This window comes from Trachurus japonicus, chromosome 15 (genome assembly GCF_045865225.1).
Source record: "Trachurus japonicus isolate A0001 chromosome 15, Traja_1.0".
NCBI classification, from domain to species: domain Eukaryota; kingdom Metazoa; phylum Chordata; class Actinopteri; order Carangiformes; family Carangidae; genus Trachurus; species Trachurus japonicus.
Genome location: NC_140921.1, coordinates 9,011,888 through 9,034,258, shown reverse-complemented (window position 1 = coordinate 9,034,258; position 22,371 = coordinate 9,011,888). Strand labels below are relative to the sequence as shown.

The 22,371-nt window shown below is 43.7% G+C and overlaps 1 protein-coding gene across 3 annotated transcripts in view; it reads left to right on the top strand.

The window, feature by feature from the left end:
* wdpcp (WD repeat containing planar cell polarity effector) overlaps nt 1-22,371 on the top strand; it is a 100,213-nt gene that overhangs the window by 41,910 nt on the left and 35,932 nt on the right. For all 3 annotated transcript variants that reach the window (XM_085799436.1, XM_085799435.1, XM_085799437.1), the window contains 4 exons: nt 1,341-1,455; nt 6,510-6,649; nt 10,404-10,595; nt 20,887-21,505. In XM_085799436.1, coding sequence (XP_085655562.1) covers nt 1,341-1,455; nt 6,510-6,649; nt 10,404-10,595; nt 20,887-21,505 — 1,066 coding nt within the window. The remainder of the gene's footprint in view (nt 1-1,340; nt 1,456-6,509; nt 6,650-10,403; nt 10,596-20,886; nt 21,506-22,371) is intronic.

Here is a 22,371-nt window from a genome sequence, read left to right as displayed (position 1 = left end):
GACACCCAAATATTCACATCCTTCAGTCCAGGCTTTTGAAAAGAGAGTAGCCTATAAAATCAGCTTCATGTAGCAGTTTACTTTAAAATGGTTCAAATATATTGCTGCTGAATGAATCTGAAACATGTGATGTGCATTTTTTGGGGGGAAATATGGCTTCTGATATAATAGTCTGTAGACATCATCATCATTCAACGTTTTCACATGGTCTGGTGTTAATAAAGCAAACTAAAAATCGCAAAAAGAAAATCAAGAATCGGTTGAATCGAAAAATCGATTTTGAATCGAATCGTGACCCTAAAAGTCGGAATCGAATCGAATTGTGAGCCACCCAAAGATTCACATCCCTAGTACAGAGACCTGCCACAGTGTCATGGTGCATTAATATAAACTTCAACCTCAGAGCTGTCTGTCCTCAGACTGTCCTGACTGTCCCTGAACATCACACAGGGATGCAAACAGCGCGCCGAAAAGCGAAACTCGCTTTTTTCATGACCAATTAGGTGACTTGTGTGAATCGTTCAGATCCGAAGAGTTTTTGTTTTGAGGGGGGGGGGGTCTCAGCGTCTCAGCGTCTCAGCTCGGGTCAGTAAAATGTTTTTCTAACAGGCTGACAGTGACAATCACGTGAGGCGAACTCATTCATGGTCTCTGATTATACTGATAACAGCCGACCTCCAATGTAGACGCGCGACATGCACGCACGTTACCCAAAGCGGCGCCGCCGTTTTTTCCCCCGGTGCATGTCCGTGGAGCTGTGCGCCGCGGACATGCACAGTTCCCTACGTTGTTGTGTCAGGCAGGTGTTTCCACGGAGCTCTGCCCCGTTTCAGAGGTGAAGGAAGCCCTGAGTGGAAAGACGTCGCCTCCGTGATGTAGAATGTGTTCAATTCAAAAAGTGAAACTAACACATTATATAGGCCTATATGTCCATTACACACTGAATGGGATGTTAAATCCCATGTCTTTATTTCTTCAGTTTATTTAATAATATATAATATAATAATAATTATGACTAACATTCAGTGAAGACCTAAAAATCAGTATCTCCAAAATTGAAATATTGCAATGGTTTTTATTTTTTTAAAGCATTTTTAATATAGAAATGTTGGCCTTCTGAAAACTGTCCATCTATATGCACTCAATACTTGGTTGGGGTTGAACTACTGGAAACTGACTTTTCTGTGATATTGTTAATGGTGAGCCCCCCCCCGCCAGACAATTCCTCTCTTTTTTGGTCCTGACCCGTTTGCATCCCTGATTAAAACAGGACCAAACTGTAGAAGCATGGTGATCCAACATGTTCTTTTTCAGATCTTTGTTTTTTATTTGCCCTGCAGCTGATACTGAGCAGTGGAGTACTGGTGACCCTGACCCTAAATGGACCTCAACTTGAACAAGTGTGTTTAGACCACATATTAGTGGGACGGCTGCCAGCGCACACCATCACTGACGGTGAGTTAGACACACACACTCTCTCCACTCTCACCCAGTGCATTATAATTAGCTTAAGACATATTTGACTCTGCTGTTGGTTACTTTGGTGCCGTTGATGCTAATTAGTGCTGTTGCATAATCATAACAGTCTGTTACTGCGGTAACCACTGCCTCCTGCGTTTTTGTGTGTTGTTTTTTTTACACTTGCATTAAGTGAAATTATGACTTAAAGGACAATTCTGGGCAAATTCAACTCAGGGCTGTATTTTCCTAACATTTTAGGTCTAAAGGAAGGAATCTGAAGATTTTCAGTTTAATTGCTCCTGTTTTGCAGTAGTTGTGTCTGTCCCCGCATCGCCACGGCAGCGATGAATGGGAGCAGATGGAAGTTCCGCTGCTTAGGCTGTTTACATCCCTCAAAGCCGCAATTTTTTTTCCACAGACAGCGTCAGATGGCTACTCAAACGATGCGGGGACAGACACAACTACCACAAAACAGGAGCAATTAAACTGAAAATCTTCAGATTCCTTCTTTTAGACCTAAAATGTTAGGAAAATACAGCCCCGAGTTGAATTTGCCCGGAATTGTCCTTTAAATATTCCAGATGTTTCATGGCGGTTTAGGCTGATTTAAGGACACAAACATCATTTCATCATCATTTCTGGGCACATGTGCATTTAAATGTTCATTATTTTAAAACCAAACTATCTACCACACACACACACACACACACACATCTCACACGGTCAGCGCTGTGCCTCCACCTGCTCACCACATATGCAGCTGGACATGTACCACACACACACACACACACACGCACACACACACACACACACACACACACACAGACGCACACACATAGAGCAGGTGCCACAGGTGAGCGCGGCGACTCTGCTAGCTAATTGCGGGCAAATCCTTTTGTGCTGTGTGTGTCCAGGGGCCTTCCCTTAAGAGCATCCATCAGTGTTTTTCCTCCATCGTGCGTTCCTCCAGGGAGCAACGCCCCCCTCTCTCCACCTCCACCTCCTCCACCTCCTCTCCACCCCCCCTCTCGCGTTGCGCTCTCTCTCTCTCTCGCTCCGCAGACCTGGCAGGAGAGAATAAGAGGCCGTGGACACCGGCCCAAATCTGCTAATTATTTCTTTCTTTCTGTATCAATTATTTGTTCATAACACCGCCCTCCCCGCTTCCGCCCAGGGTCTCCAGACACCTGATAAAGCCCCCATAGTGCACACACACACACACTCATGTACACACACACTCACGTAGACACACACACACACACAGGCGTGCACACACTTGTCCTCACACAAATACATATGTAATTACAAACGCACAGACTTTTTTTTCTCCTCTTTAATGTAGACGAACAAGCACTTACTGTATGTCCACTCACATTTACACACATGCACACGCCCACACACACACACACCTACACACACACACACACACACAGACACAGACAATGACATGTACTAAGGTGCACGCACACACACACACACACCCACACACACCCAAGTACACACACACACACCCACTCACCTCCCGCTGCGCTCCATTCAAAGCCTCAGAGGCACTAATTATTAGAGTAATGGTTGTGAGAGGGTGGGTTCCGGGGATTGTGTGTGTGTGTGTGTGTGTGTGTGTGTGTGTGTGTGTGTGTGTGTGTGTGTACTGGAGGGTTTGGTAGGTTAGAGGCTGTTCTCACATCTGTCACTTGTTAAATTAGCCTGAGAGACAATTAGACCAGAGAGCCAGACCACCACATCACACCCTCCCGCCACATTTACAATGTACCATTATTGAAACAGTTCACCGTTGCAATCAAGGTGTGACAGGTGTGTAAGTGTGTGTGTGTGTGCAGTGTTGTGACATATGCTGCTGATCGTGACTCATTATTGTCTGTATTTGTGTAGTCAATCACTGCAATGTCAGATAAATGGAAGAAAAAGTCAACTATAGGAGTCAAATTAGCAATTATTTTAACATTATCAGTTAATCTGATGATCATTTTCTCAAATTATTAATCGGAAACACTCATTACAACTTTCCCAATCCCAAAAATCCCCTAAAAACAACCAGATATAATGAAAAAAACAGCTCAAACTCTCACATTTGAGCTGGAATCAGCAAATATTTGGCCTCGGTGCTGGAAAAACACAACTCAAACTGTAACTTAAACATCAAAACACATGCATAAATGTCATTAAATCAGCTGCTGCGGCTCCAGTCAAACCTTTAAATGCAGATGTACGTCACTGTGTAATGATGGAGGAGAATTAATTCTCTGCACAGGATTTTGACAACTTTCTTAAACAAAACAGGTTGTCAGTATTTGAATGCTGACGAAAATCCCTTTTCTGATTTGCACGGATTGAGCTTGAATGTTAGTGCCTGGTGTGTGTGTGTGTGTGTGTGTGTGTGTGCAGCAGCAGCAGCCAGGTCTTGTTTTTTGTTTCACCATGTGACAAAGCATAGGCTTATACTGTCCGCTCTTAAACTTTGTCTCCTCCTCAATGCCGGTTACATGCGTGTTCCTACCATGAGCTCCGATTGCATCACACAGAGCGGTAGATTACACATATTTTACACCATCGGAGCATTACCAGCCTCCGTTGGCCGACGGCTGGGCCAAGCCGCCGCGCATATGCTCCACGATTAAGCATCCTTAAGTGATTTTTCATAGCCCGTTTCATTTACCCATGTTTAAATGTGCTTTGGTTAAGCCCATTGGCCTCTTATGTCAACATGCTGCTGAGGAGATGGCATTAAATGGATTTAGCCGACTATCTTTGTGCATGTGTGCGTGTGTGTTTCTGTGTGTGTGTGTGTGTGTGTGTGTGTGTGTGTGTGTGTGAGGTGTGACCGTGTACATCCTGTAACATGCGGTTGGTTTTTGTGCCTGTGAATGCAAACTCACAATTTGAATTGTTGTGCGACACTGTACATGTAACACGGTCGGAGGCTGGCATGTATGAATGTATATGTAGATATCCGTGTGTGTGTGTGCGTGTATCTGTGTGTGTGTGTGTGTGTGTGTGTCATGGTGGGTCATGAAGGTCTGGGCCTTAATGCCAAATCAGCCACCTGGCCCCAGATTGGGCCACAGCCTGGTTTCATATCCCCCTCCCTCCTTCATTTGGGAATGAATGGGATTAATCCTAATCCCGTTTATAGACACCCATAGAGATCAATACTAAACTGCATTTAACTTGATTTGTCTGTAATCTATTACAAAGACGCTTACCGTTGCATTAAAACGTTGTTTCGTAAAGAGCCAAGCCAGAGTTAATGGCTGTATTTCCTACTGGTTTTTAAGCCTTGCACCAGTTTTCATTACAAATGCTTTATTATCCAACTTCAGCGCAGGGACGCACTGACTCAATTGACCTGATTTAAGATGCTCGTTTTTTTTTGTTTTTTTCTCCTTTTCTGTATTTTCGAGCTATGTTTCACTTCCCTCATGAATATTTGCATATTAATTTGAAATTTTCACACAACAGGATGATTTGAAGTGTAATCGTACCAATACCCACACGTTTATAAATACACACATGCCACGGTTAATTGCCGGTTAGATTTCTAAATCTCGGGGTGCAGTCTTACTCGTTCAACTCAAAGCAGGATATCTGAGAGACATGTGTAACAACAACTCCCCCCTCCACCCCCCCACCCCACTACCCCTCTCCTTCCTTTCCATTTAATTGGTTTCATAAACAGATTAATTTGAAGGAGAGGGGGGCTTAATTGCTAATCAGCGTTTCCATGCAGCTCCTGAAGAGTTGAACAGGATCAAGTTTCTACCACAAAAAAGGCCTCAGAGCCTGCAGAGCACCGACAGGAGGGGAAGAGAGAGGAGCAGATACAAAGAACACAGGAGAGAGGAGGAGGAGGAGGAGGAGGAGGAGGAAGGAGAGTGGAAACTAGACAGAGAGAAAAGTAAAGGAGAAGAGACGAGGTGGAGGAAAGAATGGAAAAGAGACAGAGAAAGATTGAACTTCTCTCCTTCTACTGCAAACTTATCAAAATAACATTATAAATATTGATTAATAATGACATGATAAGGTGAAAAAATAGTTGATTGTTGTTTCCCAGGCATCAAAAGAACAACATATAGATTCACAAACATGAAAACAACAGGATATAAGACGAGCAAACTAATTTCTTTAGCTAACCAGGTAAAATTTTAATATTTTTGATTCAAAGTTAAAGGTCCAGTGTGTTATAACTGGCAAGGTTTATTGGCAAAATCTGAATATACTACCCATGAATATATTTGTATAAGTGTATAATCTTGTTTGTTTTTCGTAGCCTTATAATAGCAAGGGTCTTGCTTTAGAGAGTGTCGCCATATTGTGCCGCCATGTTTGTACGGCAGCCCGAATGGAAAATCCAGCCGGTAAGAGAGCGCGTTTCGCGAGTTCATATATAAACCAACGAAAGAAGGCGGAAGTAAAGAAGAAGGATGAGGAAACAGCAGACGTATCGTAAAATGGTTTAGATCTTCTCCTCATCACTTCATGCTCCTGAAATAGTCCCAGTCAGTCGTCCCAGTTGTGGTAAACAAATTTTTTTGTCCTCGGAGGCCACCGTCACTTTGCCGACAGGAGGAGTGAGCGCTGCAAACTAGAATCTGAACGCCCATTTTACACACTGGACCTTTAAATGTAAATATCAGAAACATCCCTGCTGACTATCTAAAGGAGTTTTCTTAATCTTGCTGACAGGAGCCTTTATTGGGCCTTTTCTCAATACCAATATGTGAACAATGAATGAATGATTTGCTATTGGCTGATGGAGGACCTTTTGCTCCTCAAGGCTGCACACAAAACATGTGATTTCTTACTATTTGTAATTATTTAATGTATCTTAAAACACATTTCCAATCCTAATTCACAGGTTCATGTTGCACATAAACATGTTAAGAGTTGGGATCATTATCGATACCCGTTTCGTCATGATGTATGGCGAATGTAGGGAGGACTGTGGGGCGTTTAAGGTTCAACAGAGCTGTTTTTCTCTATTCAATGTCATGTCATTAAGCTGATGTGTGTGGTGATGTCATTCACAGCGGTGCTCAGCGATAGGCTGATTCTGCTGTCCTTCCTGGAGCAGAGCCAAGTGGCTGCAGTCTACATCAACAAAAAGAACCAGGACTCCTCGGAGAGCGGCCGCCAACGGACAGACAAACTCTCCCCCTCTGAAATCAAGGTATATAATACACGGGACAGCGAGAGAAGACAGAGACAAAATTTAAAAAAGGAAGATGTTGACATGTCTCTGTCCAGTTGTTTCTTATATTTCACATTTTTCCAACTGAGATCAAATAAAAAACCTGCAAACAAGAAACATTCAGCACAAATCAGTCACAGCCACAGTGGCCCTGCACAGGTATTACCATAATAAACAATCATAAACACAGGATAAAAGACAGAATATGGCTGCTTTCAATAAAAAATATAAATAATATAAAGCCCCAAATGCACCAAAGCTTTGGAGCCCGGTCTGTTTTAATCATGTTTTTGCAGGTTGAGGGACCTGTTTGGTTTTTTGTTGTTGTTGTTATTGAGCTGTGAAACAACCTACTCTCGGTTCAAACGCCTACACAGAGTATCGGCTTTTCAATAGAATATCTACCTTCACCACGACACCACGATGAATACATGGTCCTTCAGACCTGTCACGTACAGGGATGCAGATATTAAGCAATTTTCATAACTGCTAATCAGCCCCAAAAGTGTGTTAGTTGCTACTTTACAAAATATGGAAGTCTTTTTTTCATAATAAAATCATAAAAACCTGTATTTTCTGGAGAATAAGGAAGTTACTTAACTTGAAAAACAAAAATTAAGTTGATATTCAATGCTTTTCCAGACAAAATCCAAAGTATTTATCAAAACAAACAATGTGTCACAACTTTCAAGCTTCACTGAGGAACATACATTTGATTTTTTTAGACTTTTATCTATTTGCACATATGAAATAAAACAAATACATTTACTTATCTCTCTTAATAGGGAGGAAGATACGAAAAAATGTGCAGGTGAGGTCGGAAACCCGAAAGGCTGATAGCATGACCTCACCTTAACCTAACAAATAATTTAAACAGAATAAAGAAATAATATTAACTACAATTCGTTAATATTATTGTGCTGGACCTACTTTTCCTCTTTTTCTCATTGAATAAACATGAGCAGGTTCCCCAAACGCCCTCTCATTAGACCTCAGTGTTACTGCTTCTACTGTATGTGAGATAATACAATAATAACTCATCTACAGGATGGAGAGTCGCTTCACTGTGGTGCCATTGGGATGCACACATACCGTTTTACCAACTTTATATCACTTTTTACCGTATTTACATGTCACATTTTCACATTTTATTCCCGTCGTGTATCCACATGTCTAATCCATTTGGCCCAGCACCACCGTCTTTAAATGAAGAGTGTTTGTGTCTTTGTGAGCAGCAACAGGTAGCTTCAGTGTGATCAACCTGGGATTACGGCTTTTACTGTGGGATCAGTGTCCCAGGTCGCCTCTTATTCTCTGCGTCTCTGTCTATTAATCTCTCATAAAGAAAGATGTGTGTGTGTGTGTGTGTGTGCAGAGGCGGTCTGATCTGGAGGTGTGTTGTTGTTTTTTTTGTTGTTGTTTTTTTTGTAGGTGTTAGTAACAGGTTTGATTATGTGTCGTCCTGTTCTTCCCTCCCCCCAAAACAAAACCTCACTGTGTCCTCCTTCACTAGCTGGCTAACCGCTAACCCTGGCATTATCACATTACTGCCAGGCCCTTTTGTTGAAGTGTGTGTGTGTGTGTGTGTGTGTGTGTGTGTGTGTGGGTGCATGTGCATGTTTGGCGTGTGTGTGTGTGTGTGTGTGTGTGTGTGTGTGTGTATAAAGCCAATCGTTCTTGCCGTGCGTCTGTCTCCAGAAGCAAAGTCCTGATAAGACACCCCCTCCCCCCTCCCCCTCTCCCCCTCTCACCACCACCTCAACACATACACATTCATGCAACCTGCAACACACCCACACACACGTGCACAACCACGCACGCACACGCCAACCCCCCCCCCACACACACCATCACAAACACACAGCGGCACATACACATCGCCCTGGTCCAGTGGGCTAAGCTGGAGAAGGGAGAGTGTGTGAGGAGGAGGGGGGGAGTATTGGAGAGGGGGGCTAAACTAATCCGGCCCACAGAAAGTGGTTTTTGATTATTGCTGACCAGCAAACGCCAGCAGAAAAAAAAAAAAAACTAGAAGAGGGAAACGATGGGTAAGGATGGAGGGTGTGTGTGTGTGTGGAGAGGGGGGATTTGGGGGGGGGTTAGAGATAGAGTGTGTTATTAACCCAGTGATTTTCTGATTTTTTCTTTTTTCTTTTTCGTACCCATTTCTAATCTGTTAGTGATCTCCCGTTCAGCTGTTTGGGGGCAACTCTTTGTTCCCTTTATCATCAGATGTACTTCCATCATTTTCATTCGTCTCTGTATTTTGGGTCCAAAGCAAATTCACCCCCCCACCCCTCCATCCTCCTCCTCCTCCTCCCCCCAAGGGGGCAAGAAGGGGCAAGACATGGACCACTGAACCTGAAATCTGCTCTACTCATACACTACAGCTTGTCGATATACTAATTTCTGCATGTTCCTTGGCTTTTAAACCGTCTTCTTTTTCTTTTTTTCCCTTTTTTTTGTATTGAGGATTATATGTTTTTTAATTTAATTTCTAAAGACATTCCTGTATTCCCACTTATGACAACATACCTATTTAAGTGGGATTTTGATTTTACATCTGACTGCTCTTTTCCTGCGTTTCAAATATTCATTTTGACCCAAACCTCCCATTGATCTATTACCCCAAAAAAAAAAAATCCCAATTATTCTACCTCCTTGTCTCCTTATGTATGCCTTTTTGTTTTGTCCTTCATTCATCCCTTCATTCAAGCATGATTTATTCTTCTATTCCCATTTCCCTGAAGCTGTCGCAACTCTTCCCCTCCCCTCTCTCTCTCTCTCTCGTTCCCCTCTGTCCAAAACCCAAAACATTCAGCTCCTTCTTCATTACCAGCCATTATTCATCGCTCCTTCTTCCTCCTTCACCTCTGTCCTCCCTCTATCTGTCGGGTCCTAGCCGCTCTTATGCACCACGACAAAGGTCATGCATGTGTGTGTGCATGTGTGTGTGTGGGTGTGTCCTAATGCATGCATTTTAGCCATCGACTCTGGTAGCTGCTTCATTGTGTCACTGAGTGTGACTGGAGATAAAGAGTGTATGAAAGGCCTGTATGGATATTGGGCTGCATGCATGTGTGCGTGCATGTGTGCGTGTGTGTGAAGAGGGAATGAACTGTGGTGCACTGCACATGAAAGGCAAAGTCACAGTTCAGACCTGCAATTTCACTTTCTTTAAAAAGTGCTTCAGCTGAGAGCGCTGCGTGTTCAACGGTGTGTGTGCGTCTATACGAGTGTGTGTTTACATGCCATTTTTATGTATGTACTTATGTGTTTGCGTGTATACATGCATGCATTCATGTATGTGTGTGTGTGTGTGTTTCTTTGCAGGCGGGCGTATGTGTGTGTGTGTATGTGTGCCCCAAGCGCCACGAGAGCTCATTACCGTGCGTCTCTTTGTTGTGGCCTGTAGAGCGTGGCAGACCTTCCCAAAAATATGCACATCACTAAAACAACAAGCCCGACAGAACAAAACACACACAGACATTAATAATGGAAGATAAAAAACAACCTCAGACATCAACACAAACAGGATCAGGGAAGGACATGAGAGCGAGCGAGGCGGCGTGCTGCAGATTCAGAAGTTTCATCGCCCTCAGGTGTTGACACGGGTCGGACAGGTGAATCCAAATGGATGAACCTTGACAGCTTCTCTGTTCTTTATAGGAAATATCTTTACTGTATGTGTTTGTGTGTTTGTTTGTTTGTGTGTGTGTGTGTCCGTGTGCAGGTGGTGTGCGTGGAGGTGAGCGGGTGGGGTCGCAGGCTGCACAGGCGCGTGTGCGTGAACCGGCTGCAGGACGTGGCGCTCTGCTGGTGGAGCCTGGACGAGCCCGGCGAGGAGCCGCGGCCCTGGACCCCCACTAACACACACAGGAACAACCTGGTCCTCCTCGGCTGCTCGGCTGCCGAAGGCCTCAAGGTAAACACACACATACACACACACACAGAGTGAAGAAAGAGACGCTGTGGACGGTATAACTGTTTTAAATCGTAGCGCCCAAAGGTTAGAATAGTTACGCACGAATCAAAATCATCATCGAATATCCTCGAAGTGGACATTTCTTCACTGCAGCCACCTCAGATCAGACTGAGATCAGGTGAATCAGGTGAAAAGGTTCAGGATCATTCATTGTCCTGCAGAGTGATGAATTGTCGTCCAGTGAGTTTTGGTGCATTTCGCTGAATCTGAGCACAAGTGAAAGTGAAGACATAAATAAATACCTGTGTGGTTTACAGGCCCAAACCATAACAGAGTTGTGAGCACTAAGGCCTGTATGTCCCACGTTTACCATATTGATGTTTGTTGTGTCTATTATTCTGACCAGAGTCCTGCATGGGTCCAATTTTGGAAACCTGCGCCCACCCCACCCGTCAGTAAAGAGTTGGACTTGAACTTTATGGAACGTTACAAGACAGAGTTTTCGAGGTAAATTCATGCAAAACCGCTGATGTGTGTTGCCTTCAGGGACAGTTTTTCAGCAAGCAGTCTCTGCATTTTCCTCGAAAACAACTCTGTCTCGTAACGTTCTGTTATTATTTCATAGCGTGGTGAATGTGCAGGTCACAACTTGTCCACCAGAGCGTTTTGGAGTTGTTGGATTGTGTATTTGATGAGTTTGATGAGGGAAACCAAGAAATCCCACTAGCCTCCGTAGCGTAGCTCTGAGCAGCTCGCGGCTCTGCTCCGCCGTTCTACAAATAGCTTGAACCGACAATTAAAGGTAACGAACCTACTGCTATGACTATAGGGATTATGGCCAACGTTTGCCAAAATGTTGAACTATCCCTTTAAAGAACATCACACATCACTGATACAGTCTACAATAGTATGTAATGGACAGTGTAATGTTGCACTTCCTGTCACCTTTACACAGAGGGCTCAACGCACAACAACTTACAAGAAAAAAGTTAAAAGATGTAAATGTGCTGCAAATTCAAATTCAAACACATGATCCTGCAAAACGACCACAACACAACAGAAGTTTTTTTTTCCCAGGTGGCACAAAAAAGTGATGAACCAGGTTGTTGTGACTTTTGAAGTTAAAAGCATTGAATAACAAGTGCAGCCCCACTAGTGTCTGTCTTTTTTTTCTTTTTTTTTGCCTTAATTTTGCAAAACAGACACAGAAAAAGTCAGATAGAGAAAGAGAATGATAATGGTTCAAATGGCCACAGGTTGGACTCAGGCCTCTGTGGTTTGGATCATGATGCACACACACTGAATTTGTAGCATGTTTGTTTATTTGCATGTGTTGCAATTGTTTCCATTTATTATTGTTGCAGTGCATCTATTGTCAAAGTGACTGAATTTGCAGCTCGTTGTTTTCTTGAGTTGCAGTGCTTTGAGCTCCCTGGGCCACTGTACCTTCAGCAGTCGTCGATGCAGGCACATTGTTTATGCTGTTTACCGGCTCTTTTTGAAGTTAAATCAAGTTCTTTCACATCATTATAAACGTTTATCACAGGACTTTTGCAGAGCTAAACTGAATCTAATTGCAGCGATTTCAGCAGTGTATAAAAAAAACAGTGGAGTAAAGACACAGAACAAAAAAGAGCCCATTACAAACACTCTTAACTTTAAAGCTTTTTAATACCTTTCAGTCTTGTTTGAAGCCACGAATCACAACTCCAGCTGTTTATTTTACCGTACACACACTGCGAGGCACACAGACACACACACGCGCGGTGAAAGAGGCAACAAAGCGGCTGTTTTGAGTCGAGTCCTGTGTTGCGGTGGATGGGATTGGGGACGGTGTGTTAGTCACCTCAAGGGTGGCACCTCTGTGTTGCACCTCCATGTATCACCATATGAAATAAGCAGGAAAAGCTGAGCTGTGAAGGAGAACGCCTACACATCCACACACACACACACACACACACACACACACACACACACATACACTCACAGGCTTAGACACACATCCTCATGGCCTCTAGCAACAAAAAAAAAAAAAAACCCAACCCGTGACCCTATTCTGTGTCAACGTTAGGATTGGCCTCGTGCCGAAAGCCAAGATGAAAGATCCCCAAATTACCGAACCGGGCTTAACTCGACTCCTCGTACCGCGTTACCTCGGTAAGCAGATGCAAAATATTCACCACCGCACCAGAGAGAGAGGGAGAGAGAGAAGGAGAGAGAAGGGGAAGAGGGAGAAAAGATGAGCGTTACCAATTGCATGCTAGGAAAACAAATTCAAAAACGAAGGAGGGATGGGAGGAGGAGGTGGAGGTGGTGAGGAGGATGGAGGGGGGAGAAGACACATGAATATTGAAATAATCAAAGCAGATGCTGTTCGCCGCTTTTTCCGCTTCTTGTTTTTGGAACGCTCTCCACATTTATCACACTCCTTCACCTAGTTTATTCCCTCCGTCTCCTTCACCCCTCCTCTTCTCTCCATCACCACGTCTTCCTCTCCTCCTCTCCTCCTTCCTTTCCTTTCCTTTCCTTCTCTCCCTCCCTCCCTCCCTCCCTCCCCTCCACGCTTCAGGAACATTAAAGTCTCTTCGTGGGGCTGCGGCGGCGGCATCGCTCCTCTAATGAAAGCGTTTGTTGTCATTTTTCAGATGCGCGGTGTGAAATTAAGCGAGCAGTTTATATAAGAGCCGTGGCAGGAATCAAACGCCGGGCGCACATCGGGAGACGCCAGCTACTTCAATCACTTCAAGCTCATATATATGTTCCTTTTGTTCAGTTCGCTATCTACCGCACTAAGCCAATTTTCTAGCCAGTCTCTCGGCATTTAAAAAAGTCTGATTTCTTTCCCTATGTGGTCTTAATTCATAGCCCCCCACCACTCCTCCTCTCCTCTCCTCTCCTCTCCTCTACTCCTCTCCTCCTCATGCTGATAAATGGAGCCACAGCGTGCAGGGGGGTGGAGGAGGAGGAGGAGGGTGGGAACGAGAGGAAAACACAAACATAGTTGTTGGTTTTTTTTATGCAGTTAACATTTTTAATGATCCTTCTTCCTTCATGCTTCCTTCTTTAACCCCCCCCCCACTACCAAACAAACACACAAACACAGACAGACTCACAAAGATACACAAACAAACCCTCTCCTGAAATTTAATAATCTTAATGAAAGGGCAAAAGAAATGTTTTATTTATGTGCATTTTAAGTCACTTTAGCTTCTTTTTTTTCCTTTTTTTTTTTTTACCAGGGTTGTTTGTGTCTATGTTTGTGAACGCACCTCTTTTGTCTGTGTGTGTGTGTGTGTGTGTGTGTGTGTGTGTGTGCGTGTGTGTGTGTCTTTGTATGTGTGCTGTGTGTTTAAGGTCTGTGACTATCCTGTTATCTGTCACCAAACAGTTCTGTCTCTTAATTATTACCGACTCCAGCCCTTCCTATGCTGCTGTGTCGTGTCACATTCGTCTGTAGCTAAACAACAAAATAAAACCCTCCGAACAACAACAACAACACCAAAAACAACAACAACACCGTCCATGAAAGACAACTTCGAATTGAATAATTAGAGAGAGAGAACATGTAATTGCACAAAAAATGAAATATTCTCTAATCTGCACTTCATTTCCTCTGTCAGCTTTGAAAACGCTATGATTAAGGGTAAAGGAGTGTGTGTTTGTGTCTCTGCGTGTTTGTGTTTGTGTTTGTGTGTGTGTTTGTGTTTGAGTATTAGGGGCTATATTACATGTTAAAATGGGTAAATTTGTCTCAGAGCTGTGCAGCATGAGCCGTGTGCACAGTTTTTTAGGGTCATAATAATAATTTTGGACCATGAAAAAAGAGGGTCGGGGTCTGGAATCCAAAGTGCAGCATTAACACACACACACACACACACACACACACAGACACAAACACACACACACACGAGCTCCAGTACAGTAGCTTTGTGTCACAGGAGGAAAAAACACACACAAAAAAAGAAAAAGAAGTCGTATTCCCCGTGCACCACAATTATGTTCAGTGGCACCAATTAATGACGGAGAAGGTGTGAGGAATATTGTGGTTAGTAATCCTGCTGCGCCCGCGTGTTTCCTCACATCACTACCTCAACTCTTAACCCCTCATTCACACATACCTTAAAACTTCCCAGTCCCACTCATCCACCCCCCTCCTCATCCCTTCATCCCTCGACTCTCCTCCCGAGTCCCTCGTTCCCTCTCTCCCTCTCTTACTCTCTTCTCTCTCTCTCTGCCCGTCTCTCCCTGTCTTTCTCTGCTCCGTGAGCTGGAAAATTGGCTTCAAAAGGCCACTGCTGTGAACAAGGGCCAGCCACACAGTTGGGCCCATCCGCTTTATCTTTCACGCCACGGAGGGGGAGAAAAAAAAGGTGCCGGCGAGAAAGAGAGAGAGAAGGAGAAGGAGAAGAATGGAGAAGAATAGTTTTGACCAGTCACTGAAACCAATAACCAGGAGAAAGCTACTTACTAGAGGCCTCTCTCTCTCTGTCTTTCTCTCTCCCTCCCTCTCTCCATTTCTGTCCTCTTTGCATCTCTTCATGTCTCCACCCTCTTCCTCTTTCTCTCTCTCTCTCTCTCTCCTCACTCCTGTTCCCTCTCTTTCTCTTCGTCTTTTGTGAATATTTGTCTGTCCTTTCACTCACTCACTCCTTCGCTCACTCCCCTCTTTTGACCTTATTCATCATTTTTCTATTTTATGCTTTCAGACCCAGTGAGTGCAGTAGCTACATTCAACTCCTACAATATACTCTGGGGCGTTCACAGCCAAGCAGAAGCTTCGACTTAAAGATATTGTGAATTAATATGTGATTTTTATTAAAAGCAAACTGTATTTCAGCCATTTCTATATGTTTCTATATAAAAAGGCTTTTTTAAATTAAAAAAATCAATATTAGTCGCAGGTTTTAAAACACGTATGACAATTTTTTCTTTAAAAATAGGAGAAAGACCAATGCTGACAAAACTTTTCTCTTACAATTACACATTTTGGTAAATATTGATATCTAGACTCGCTGCCTCATCATTACATACAGTAGTACAGAGTCTACAGTGTTTACAGTTTAAGAGTTGGAGGCTCTGACAGATTCAAACCTCATCACCCTGAACGTCTCGAGTGCTGTGGTGTTACCTTCAGGGGCCTTTTGCTCAGTCCACATGAGATAGAAAACGAGACACGCAGCACAACCTGAAGAGAAGACTCAAATAAATGTAAATACTGAGCCCAGTTTTTGAGATTTGTAGGCCACATCCTTTAAATACTAGACTCTTATATCAACTGGGCCTGACGTATTTTCTGTCAGGACACAAATCTTGTAGTTAAAGCCGGGATACTTCACCCAAAATTAATAATTCACCAGTTTTCTACTCACCGTCATGCCAAGGAAGGGTTCAGAGAACTTTTGGAGTTATCAAACCGCTTTTGGAGTTCCAGGGGGGGTCCGGCTGGCTGCTGATTTTCATATAATGGCGGCGGATAGAGTTCACTTTTGAATCGTCCAAAACTCACACTATGAAACATCCAAATACCTCCATACTGCTCGCCCTACTGACCCTGCGAGATGTTCTTCCATGTTTACATCATACATCCAGTGGTTTACAACAATGAACGAATATCACGCAGCAAATCTCACGCATGTGCACGAACATCAACAGAGCCACTGGGAGCTACTGCTACAACAAAGCTAAAAACAAAGATCAAATTTTTTTTTTTTTTCACGTGGCGGCTTCAGGACACTTGGGTCAGTACGAACAAGCAGTATGGAGGTATCTGGATGTTTCATAGTGTGTGTTTTGGACGATTCAAAAGTGAACTCTATCCGCCGCCATTATATGAAAATCCATTGCCGGGCGGACCCCCCCTCGAACTCCAAAAGCGTTTTGATGACTCTGATAGTTCTCCAAACACTTCCTTGGCATGATGGTGCATAGATGATTGGTGAATTATCGATTTCGGGTGAAGTATCCTTTAAAGTTATATCTGAAATCTTTTGGCATGAAAATGAATTGAAGGAAGCTGCTGTAACGTGGCCTGGACAAATAAAGACACTACATTCAGAGATGTTACATTACAATACTGTATAATGATTATTGGTTCTTCAGTCTAATCATAAAGCCACTGTAACAGGCTGTATCTTCTAACATCCAGATGAATATAAGTACTGTAATTGCAAATCAATACTTTGATGTTTAAGGCTGTTAAACCTTTGCATGAAGGTGACCAGCGGAGAAAACAAACCATTAACTGTAAGAATGAGTTACACAGAAACATTATTTTTAGGTAATATGTGATAATAATAGATATAAGACTGAAGACACATTAGTAAATCAGTGACTGCTGCAGGTTGAACCAGGCCATGTAGCGTTCGCTCTTTCTCTTTGAGCTTTCGCCAGCTTCCCTTTCTCCTTCTCCTCTCCCCTGAGTGTCACCTGTCAGGCGACACGGAGCTGAATCAGCTGCAACCTCCTCCTCGACGGTGGTGGTGGCGTGCTGGCACAGCGGGCAGCGGGCACCAGCGAGCCGGCCGGGCACGGGATGAAGAAAAAAAAAGAGCTGAGGGAGGATGAGAGGTGGTCGCGGGGTCAGACGAGACTCCACGGCTGCCATGTGTCCGTGTGCAACTTTATCTAATGCATGTGTCACTTTCTTAGTGTCCCTGCAGAAACGCTGCTATCCGCCCCACCCAAGGAAGGATACCCCCACCTCGTACATGAATTGAACCCCTCATGCCTGCTGCCTCAAACAAACACACACATACACACACAGCACCCACCCCCTGGGGAGCAGCAGGAGCTAGCTCTGGGGGATTATGGAGAGGGAAAAAAGCTTTCAGGAGGACAGTCTTCTGCTTCTCTCCTGCTGTAGACCATGGGCAGGCGGCAACACACACACACACACATTCACAAAAAGAAAAAAAAAAACTCCCTTCCTCCCTCTAAGTCCCTTTTTGGCAATGCCTGCCAAAAACTGGGCCGGGCAGCTTTGCAAAAAGGAAAAGGAAAAGGCAGGCAGGCAGGCAGGCAGCCGATCCCTCTTTCTGTCTACATGGCGAAAAGAAATGGGCTCATTTAGCCAAAGCTGCCACGGTCAATGCCGGGCTCTGATGGAGGCTTTGGTTAAGGTGAAATCCCTCCTAAAAAGCTCCTCTTAGTGACTGAGGGACTTGTTTAGTGCAGGCTGTTGTCTCCTGTCATCCACCTACTGTTCCTGGTTCCTGGTGGGTGTTTTATCGACAGCGCCACCCGTGGCACAGCCTATCTCCTTAATGTCAACGCTCGCTCGCTTATCGGAGGTGGAGGTGGTGGTGGTGGTGGTGAGGGGGGAACATTGTACCCACTCCCACCGACTGGTTTTGGTCCAGGAGCGACATAATGTAAATTCTCTGTATCTGACCCTTGGTCAAATGAATCCTGTATCATCTTTTTTTCTTTTTTTTTCCCAACTCTTTTTATTGATTTTCCTCATTTTGAACATAAAACATATCAGACACTACAGACACCATACACATTTACACGTACACGTTTACATAAAAAGGTTATTTAAGTTGTATTAACTTACTGTATGTATCTCAAAATGAAAAATAGACAGATGAAGGGAATTAATTTAAAAAGAAAAAAAGAAAGATTATACATACGTATGTAGCCAAACATGTATACACTCTTCAAAAGTAAAAAAACAAACTAAACTAAACAGAGACAGGAATAAAAATAAATAAATAGAGTAAAATAAAATAAAAAATAAAAGTTCTTTCCTTCTATTAAGAGCACTTCTATAACTTGCCCTCAGACTATGTGTTCTGGTTAAAATAATCAATAAACGGTTGCCAAATTCTATAGATTTTCTCCAGCTCTAATATAATGTCTCATAACATTTGTCATAAGATTTGAATAAGTTGGGGCTGCCTTGCCTTTTGTTTCCAATTAAGTAATATCAATCTTTGCGCAAGTAAAGTAGGCTGACAAACGAAACCATACTATGTTCCATGAATCCTGTATCATCTTATTCATATTGGTAAAAGGCTTGTTTCTCCCTCCCCGTCTTTCACCGTGCTGTCGACGGTTGAGCTCTTGGCTCCTCGCGCAGGTAAACAAGAGGAGGTTGTTTATCGCCGGGTGCTGGGTGCCAAGCCGTGGCATGCTCAGGGAGAAGCTGTTGTTGACCTTGAGTTAAAATGGAGCTGTTATCATTAGCTGTCTCTTGATTGACAGCCGGTTTGTTGATGAGCAAAGTGGAGGGCTCTATATTTCTCGCCATCTCCGGGGGGTTTGGGGCTTCTGCCACGGTATGACTCATTTCTCTGCCTCTGGTTTTCTTCTTCCTCTTCTTCTTCTTTCTCTCTCGTCCTTTCGCTGTTCTTCGTCCTCGTCGTTTTGTTTTGTTTTGTTTGAAGGTACTGACACAAGACGGCTCCTTCCAATTCCTAAACATAAGAGCGTGTTGAGACGGCAACACAATTAAAGTTGTGTTGTTTATGCAACAGTGAGTGTGACTGAACTCGGCCTCTGAAACACACAGACATGTCAAACCAGATACAATTTATGTGGCCTGTGAGAAAATTATGACCCACATCCCATAATACACTGCTACAGCTGCCATACGGTCATGACCAAGCAATAGATCGACAAGCGCCGAGCCTCAAATCGGCAAATCTCACTGATGTTCACACCTCCACTCAGCTCAGGACCGAACCCCAAAACATGAATGAACTTTCAGCCAAGAAAAGATGCCAAGTAGCTGACATGGACAAAATGGCACAGGAGAAAAAAAACAGGATTCATAAATGTGTTTCTAATGTTGTTTTTACATCCTTTTCTGAAATTACAATTCAGTTTTCACCAGCTTGTTCATGTCTGATATACAGGTATTCTCATTTAGCTTGAAGGCACTTACTTAATTTTATTTTTATTGAGAAGATTTACAGTATGCTGGCTGTTCAAATACCTATTTATGAATAAAACAATCTCAGGTTTATCACACTTGCTTGTTTTAAAGAGACCCCGAGGAGTTTGCTTTTGGTTATAAAAGAGTCTCTTATTAATGTGGATGAATCTACATTACCCACACTTGTTAATGGGTCCATTTTCAATAAATATATCGTTTTGTCTTTATAGTTATCTTATATTTTGATATTATTATTTAGTGGTCGACTCGCCCAGCATTTCCTAGTTTTGGTTTCCCGGACGCTGCCCAGCGGGTCATGGGAATAACGCCGCCGGATCGCTAGTTGGCATCGTTTATGGTCGGAACTATGACGTTATCTGATCGTCTTTGAACCTCCGACTTTCATTCTTGATGAATGAAAACATTCTTGGCAAATGTTTTCGCTTTCGTCCGTCTTGCGCCGATCCAAGAATTTCACCGTGCGTGCGGAGGCTCATGGGAAATGTAGTGTGAAAACACTTTGCTTTCAGAAACTCCTCATAGTCCCTTTAAAGTTTAGCCCCTTGTGTGACTGACTCTAGACTCCTGCGTCTAAACCCACTCCAGTGTCAATGTGAAATAATAACATTACAGCAAATGTGTTTAAAGTAAAGCAAAGTAAATCTTTATTGTCCCGAAACAATAAAAATTTAAACACAACAGACACTAAGGTAAGAGAGAGAAAGAGACAAAGAGACAAAACAGCACAATAAAATCTATACAAAAGACGGTAACACTTTACTTGAATACGGGTTCATAAGATTGACATACTACTGTCATAACCATAACATGACACCTGTCATAAACATCATTGAATACTTATGTCAGCTGTCGTTAAGTGTCATTCGGTAAGTTATGTCACTTTTGATGCAAAGTTGACATTGTTTGAGATGTACTTGTTATGAGAACTTGAAATAAAGACAACATAGCAGACCTAATTGCCAAAATTTTGAAATTATGTCAAGTTCTCATAACAAGGACATCTCAAACAATGTCAACTTTGCATCAAAAGTGACATAACTTACCGAATGACACTAATCAACAACTGTCATAAGTATTCATTGATGTTTATGACAGCTGTTATGTCAGTTTTATGAACCCGTATTCAAGTAAAGTGTTACCCAACTCTACTCTTTTAAGTTTATTGTTGTCATTGCATAAAACATATACAATGAAATTTCATTCGGCGGTCTCCTATAGCAGCAAAGAACTTTTTTAAGAAGTAAAGAAAACAACAACATAGTGCAAAGTGTCAAATAAATAATTATGCATCAACATATTAAAAACATAATGTGGCAACAGTTTTACCATCTCCACAGATAAGAAAGAATCAAATTTTAAATGCACTGATCTTCTTCTCCTCCTCCTCCTCAGGTCCTGAGCTCAGTGCGGACTGAAGGAACCCCTCTGCACTGCAGCTTCAGCCTGCTGCAGCCCTACCAGCTGCTGACGGTGGAGCTCCCTCCTCCTCCTCCTGCTACCAAACCTCAGGGCTCAGCTGACGGTTGCTGGGCCGACAGCTGCGCGTACGAATGCGCACGAGGACGCCCGCACCGCGCAACCGTCACGCGCATCCCGCTGCCGTCCGAGGCCGTTTCCTGCTCCCGTCACCCCTCTGAAACCGCGCTCCTCCTGGGCCTGAGCGACTCGTCCCTGGTGCTGTACGACCAGCGGCGGGGGGTCTCCCTCCTGGCCTCCTGCCCCGTGCCCCCCGACCTCCTCGCCTGGCACCCGGCCGGCGCCGCGCTCGTGGTCGGCGGCGGGCAAGGAGAGCTGATGTGCTTTGATGTGGGCTTGGCGCCGGTGAACGTGGCGCTGGTGGCGGAGGAGGCAGCTCCAGCCACAACGTTGAGACTAGCTCAGCACATGAGGAGCTCTGGAGGCCTGGAGGCGCTGCGGTGGGGGTCCGGCCTGGACGGAGGCCCGGAGGGGACAGATACGCTGCTGCTCGCCTTTCACGGAGGACCGCTGGCCGCCTTGAGATTCAGACTAGGTAGGTGAAATGAGAGTCACAGCGTGGAGGCTGGAGATGTAATATCTGTGAGGTTATGAATATCACATACTTGGATTAGTCTGATCAACATAAACCATAGAAACACAGAAAATCCTCACATTTAAAGGGATAGTTTTCAACATTTTGGCAAATTCGCCTATTGCCATTATCCCTAAAGTCGTAGTAGTAGGTTCATTACCTTTAATTATCAGTGCATGTTGTTTTGAGATCAGCAGGGCAGAGACGTGAGCTGCTTAGCAAACGGTACAGGTCCCTGGTCCCTCATCAAACTCATCAAATACACAATCCAACAACTCCAAAACGCTCTGGTGGACAAGTTGTGACCTACACATTCACCACGCTATGAGATAATCATGTATAATTATGTAACATTACGACACACGAAGCAAATACTCGGAACTACTTGCACTTCGCCCAGCAGCCGTGTCTGGTAATGTAGTTGCGGCTAGGCATTTGCCTCCAAAACAACTCCATCTTGTAATGTTACATTATTATCTCATAGCGTGGTGAATGTGCAGGTCACAACTTGTCCACCGGAGCGTTTTGGAGTTGTTGGATTGTGTATTTGATGAGTTTGATTGAGTTCCATTGCGTTCGCCGAGCAGCTCACGTCTCTGCCCCGCAGATCTCAAAACAACATGCACCGATAATTAAAGGTAATGAACCTACTGCTATGACTATAGGGATTATGGCAACAGACGAATTTGCCAAAATGTTGAACTATCCCTTTAAATGTGAGGATTTTCTGTGTTTCTATGGTTTATGTTAATCGGATTAATCCAGGTATGTGACAACATTGAGAACTTTTCATTTGCTTTGTTCATAGTTTTCATGAACTCACAGCT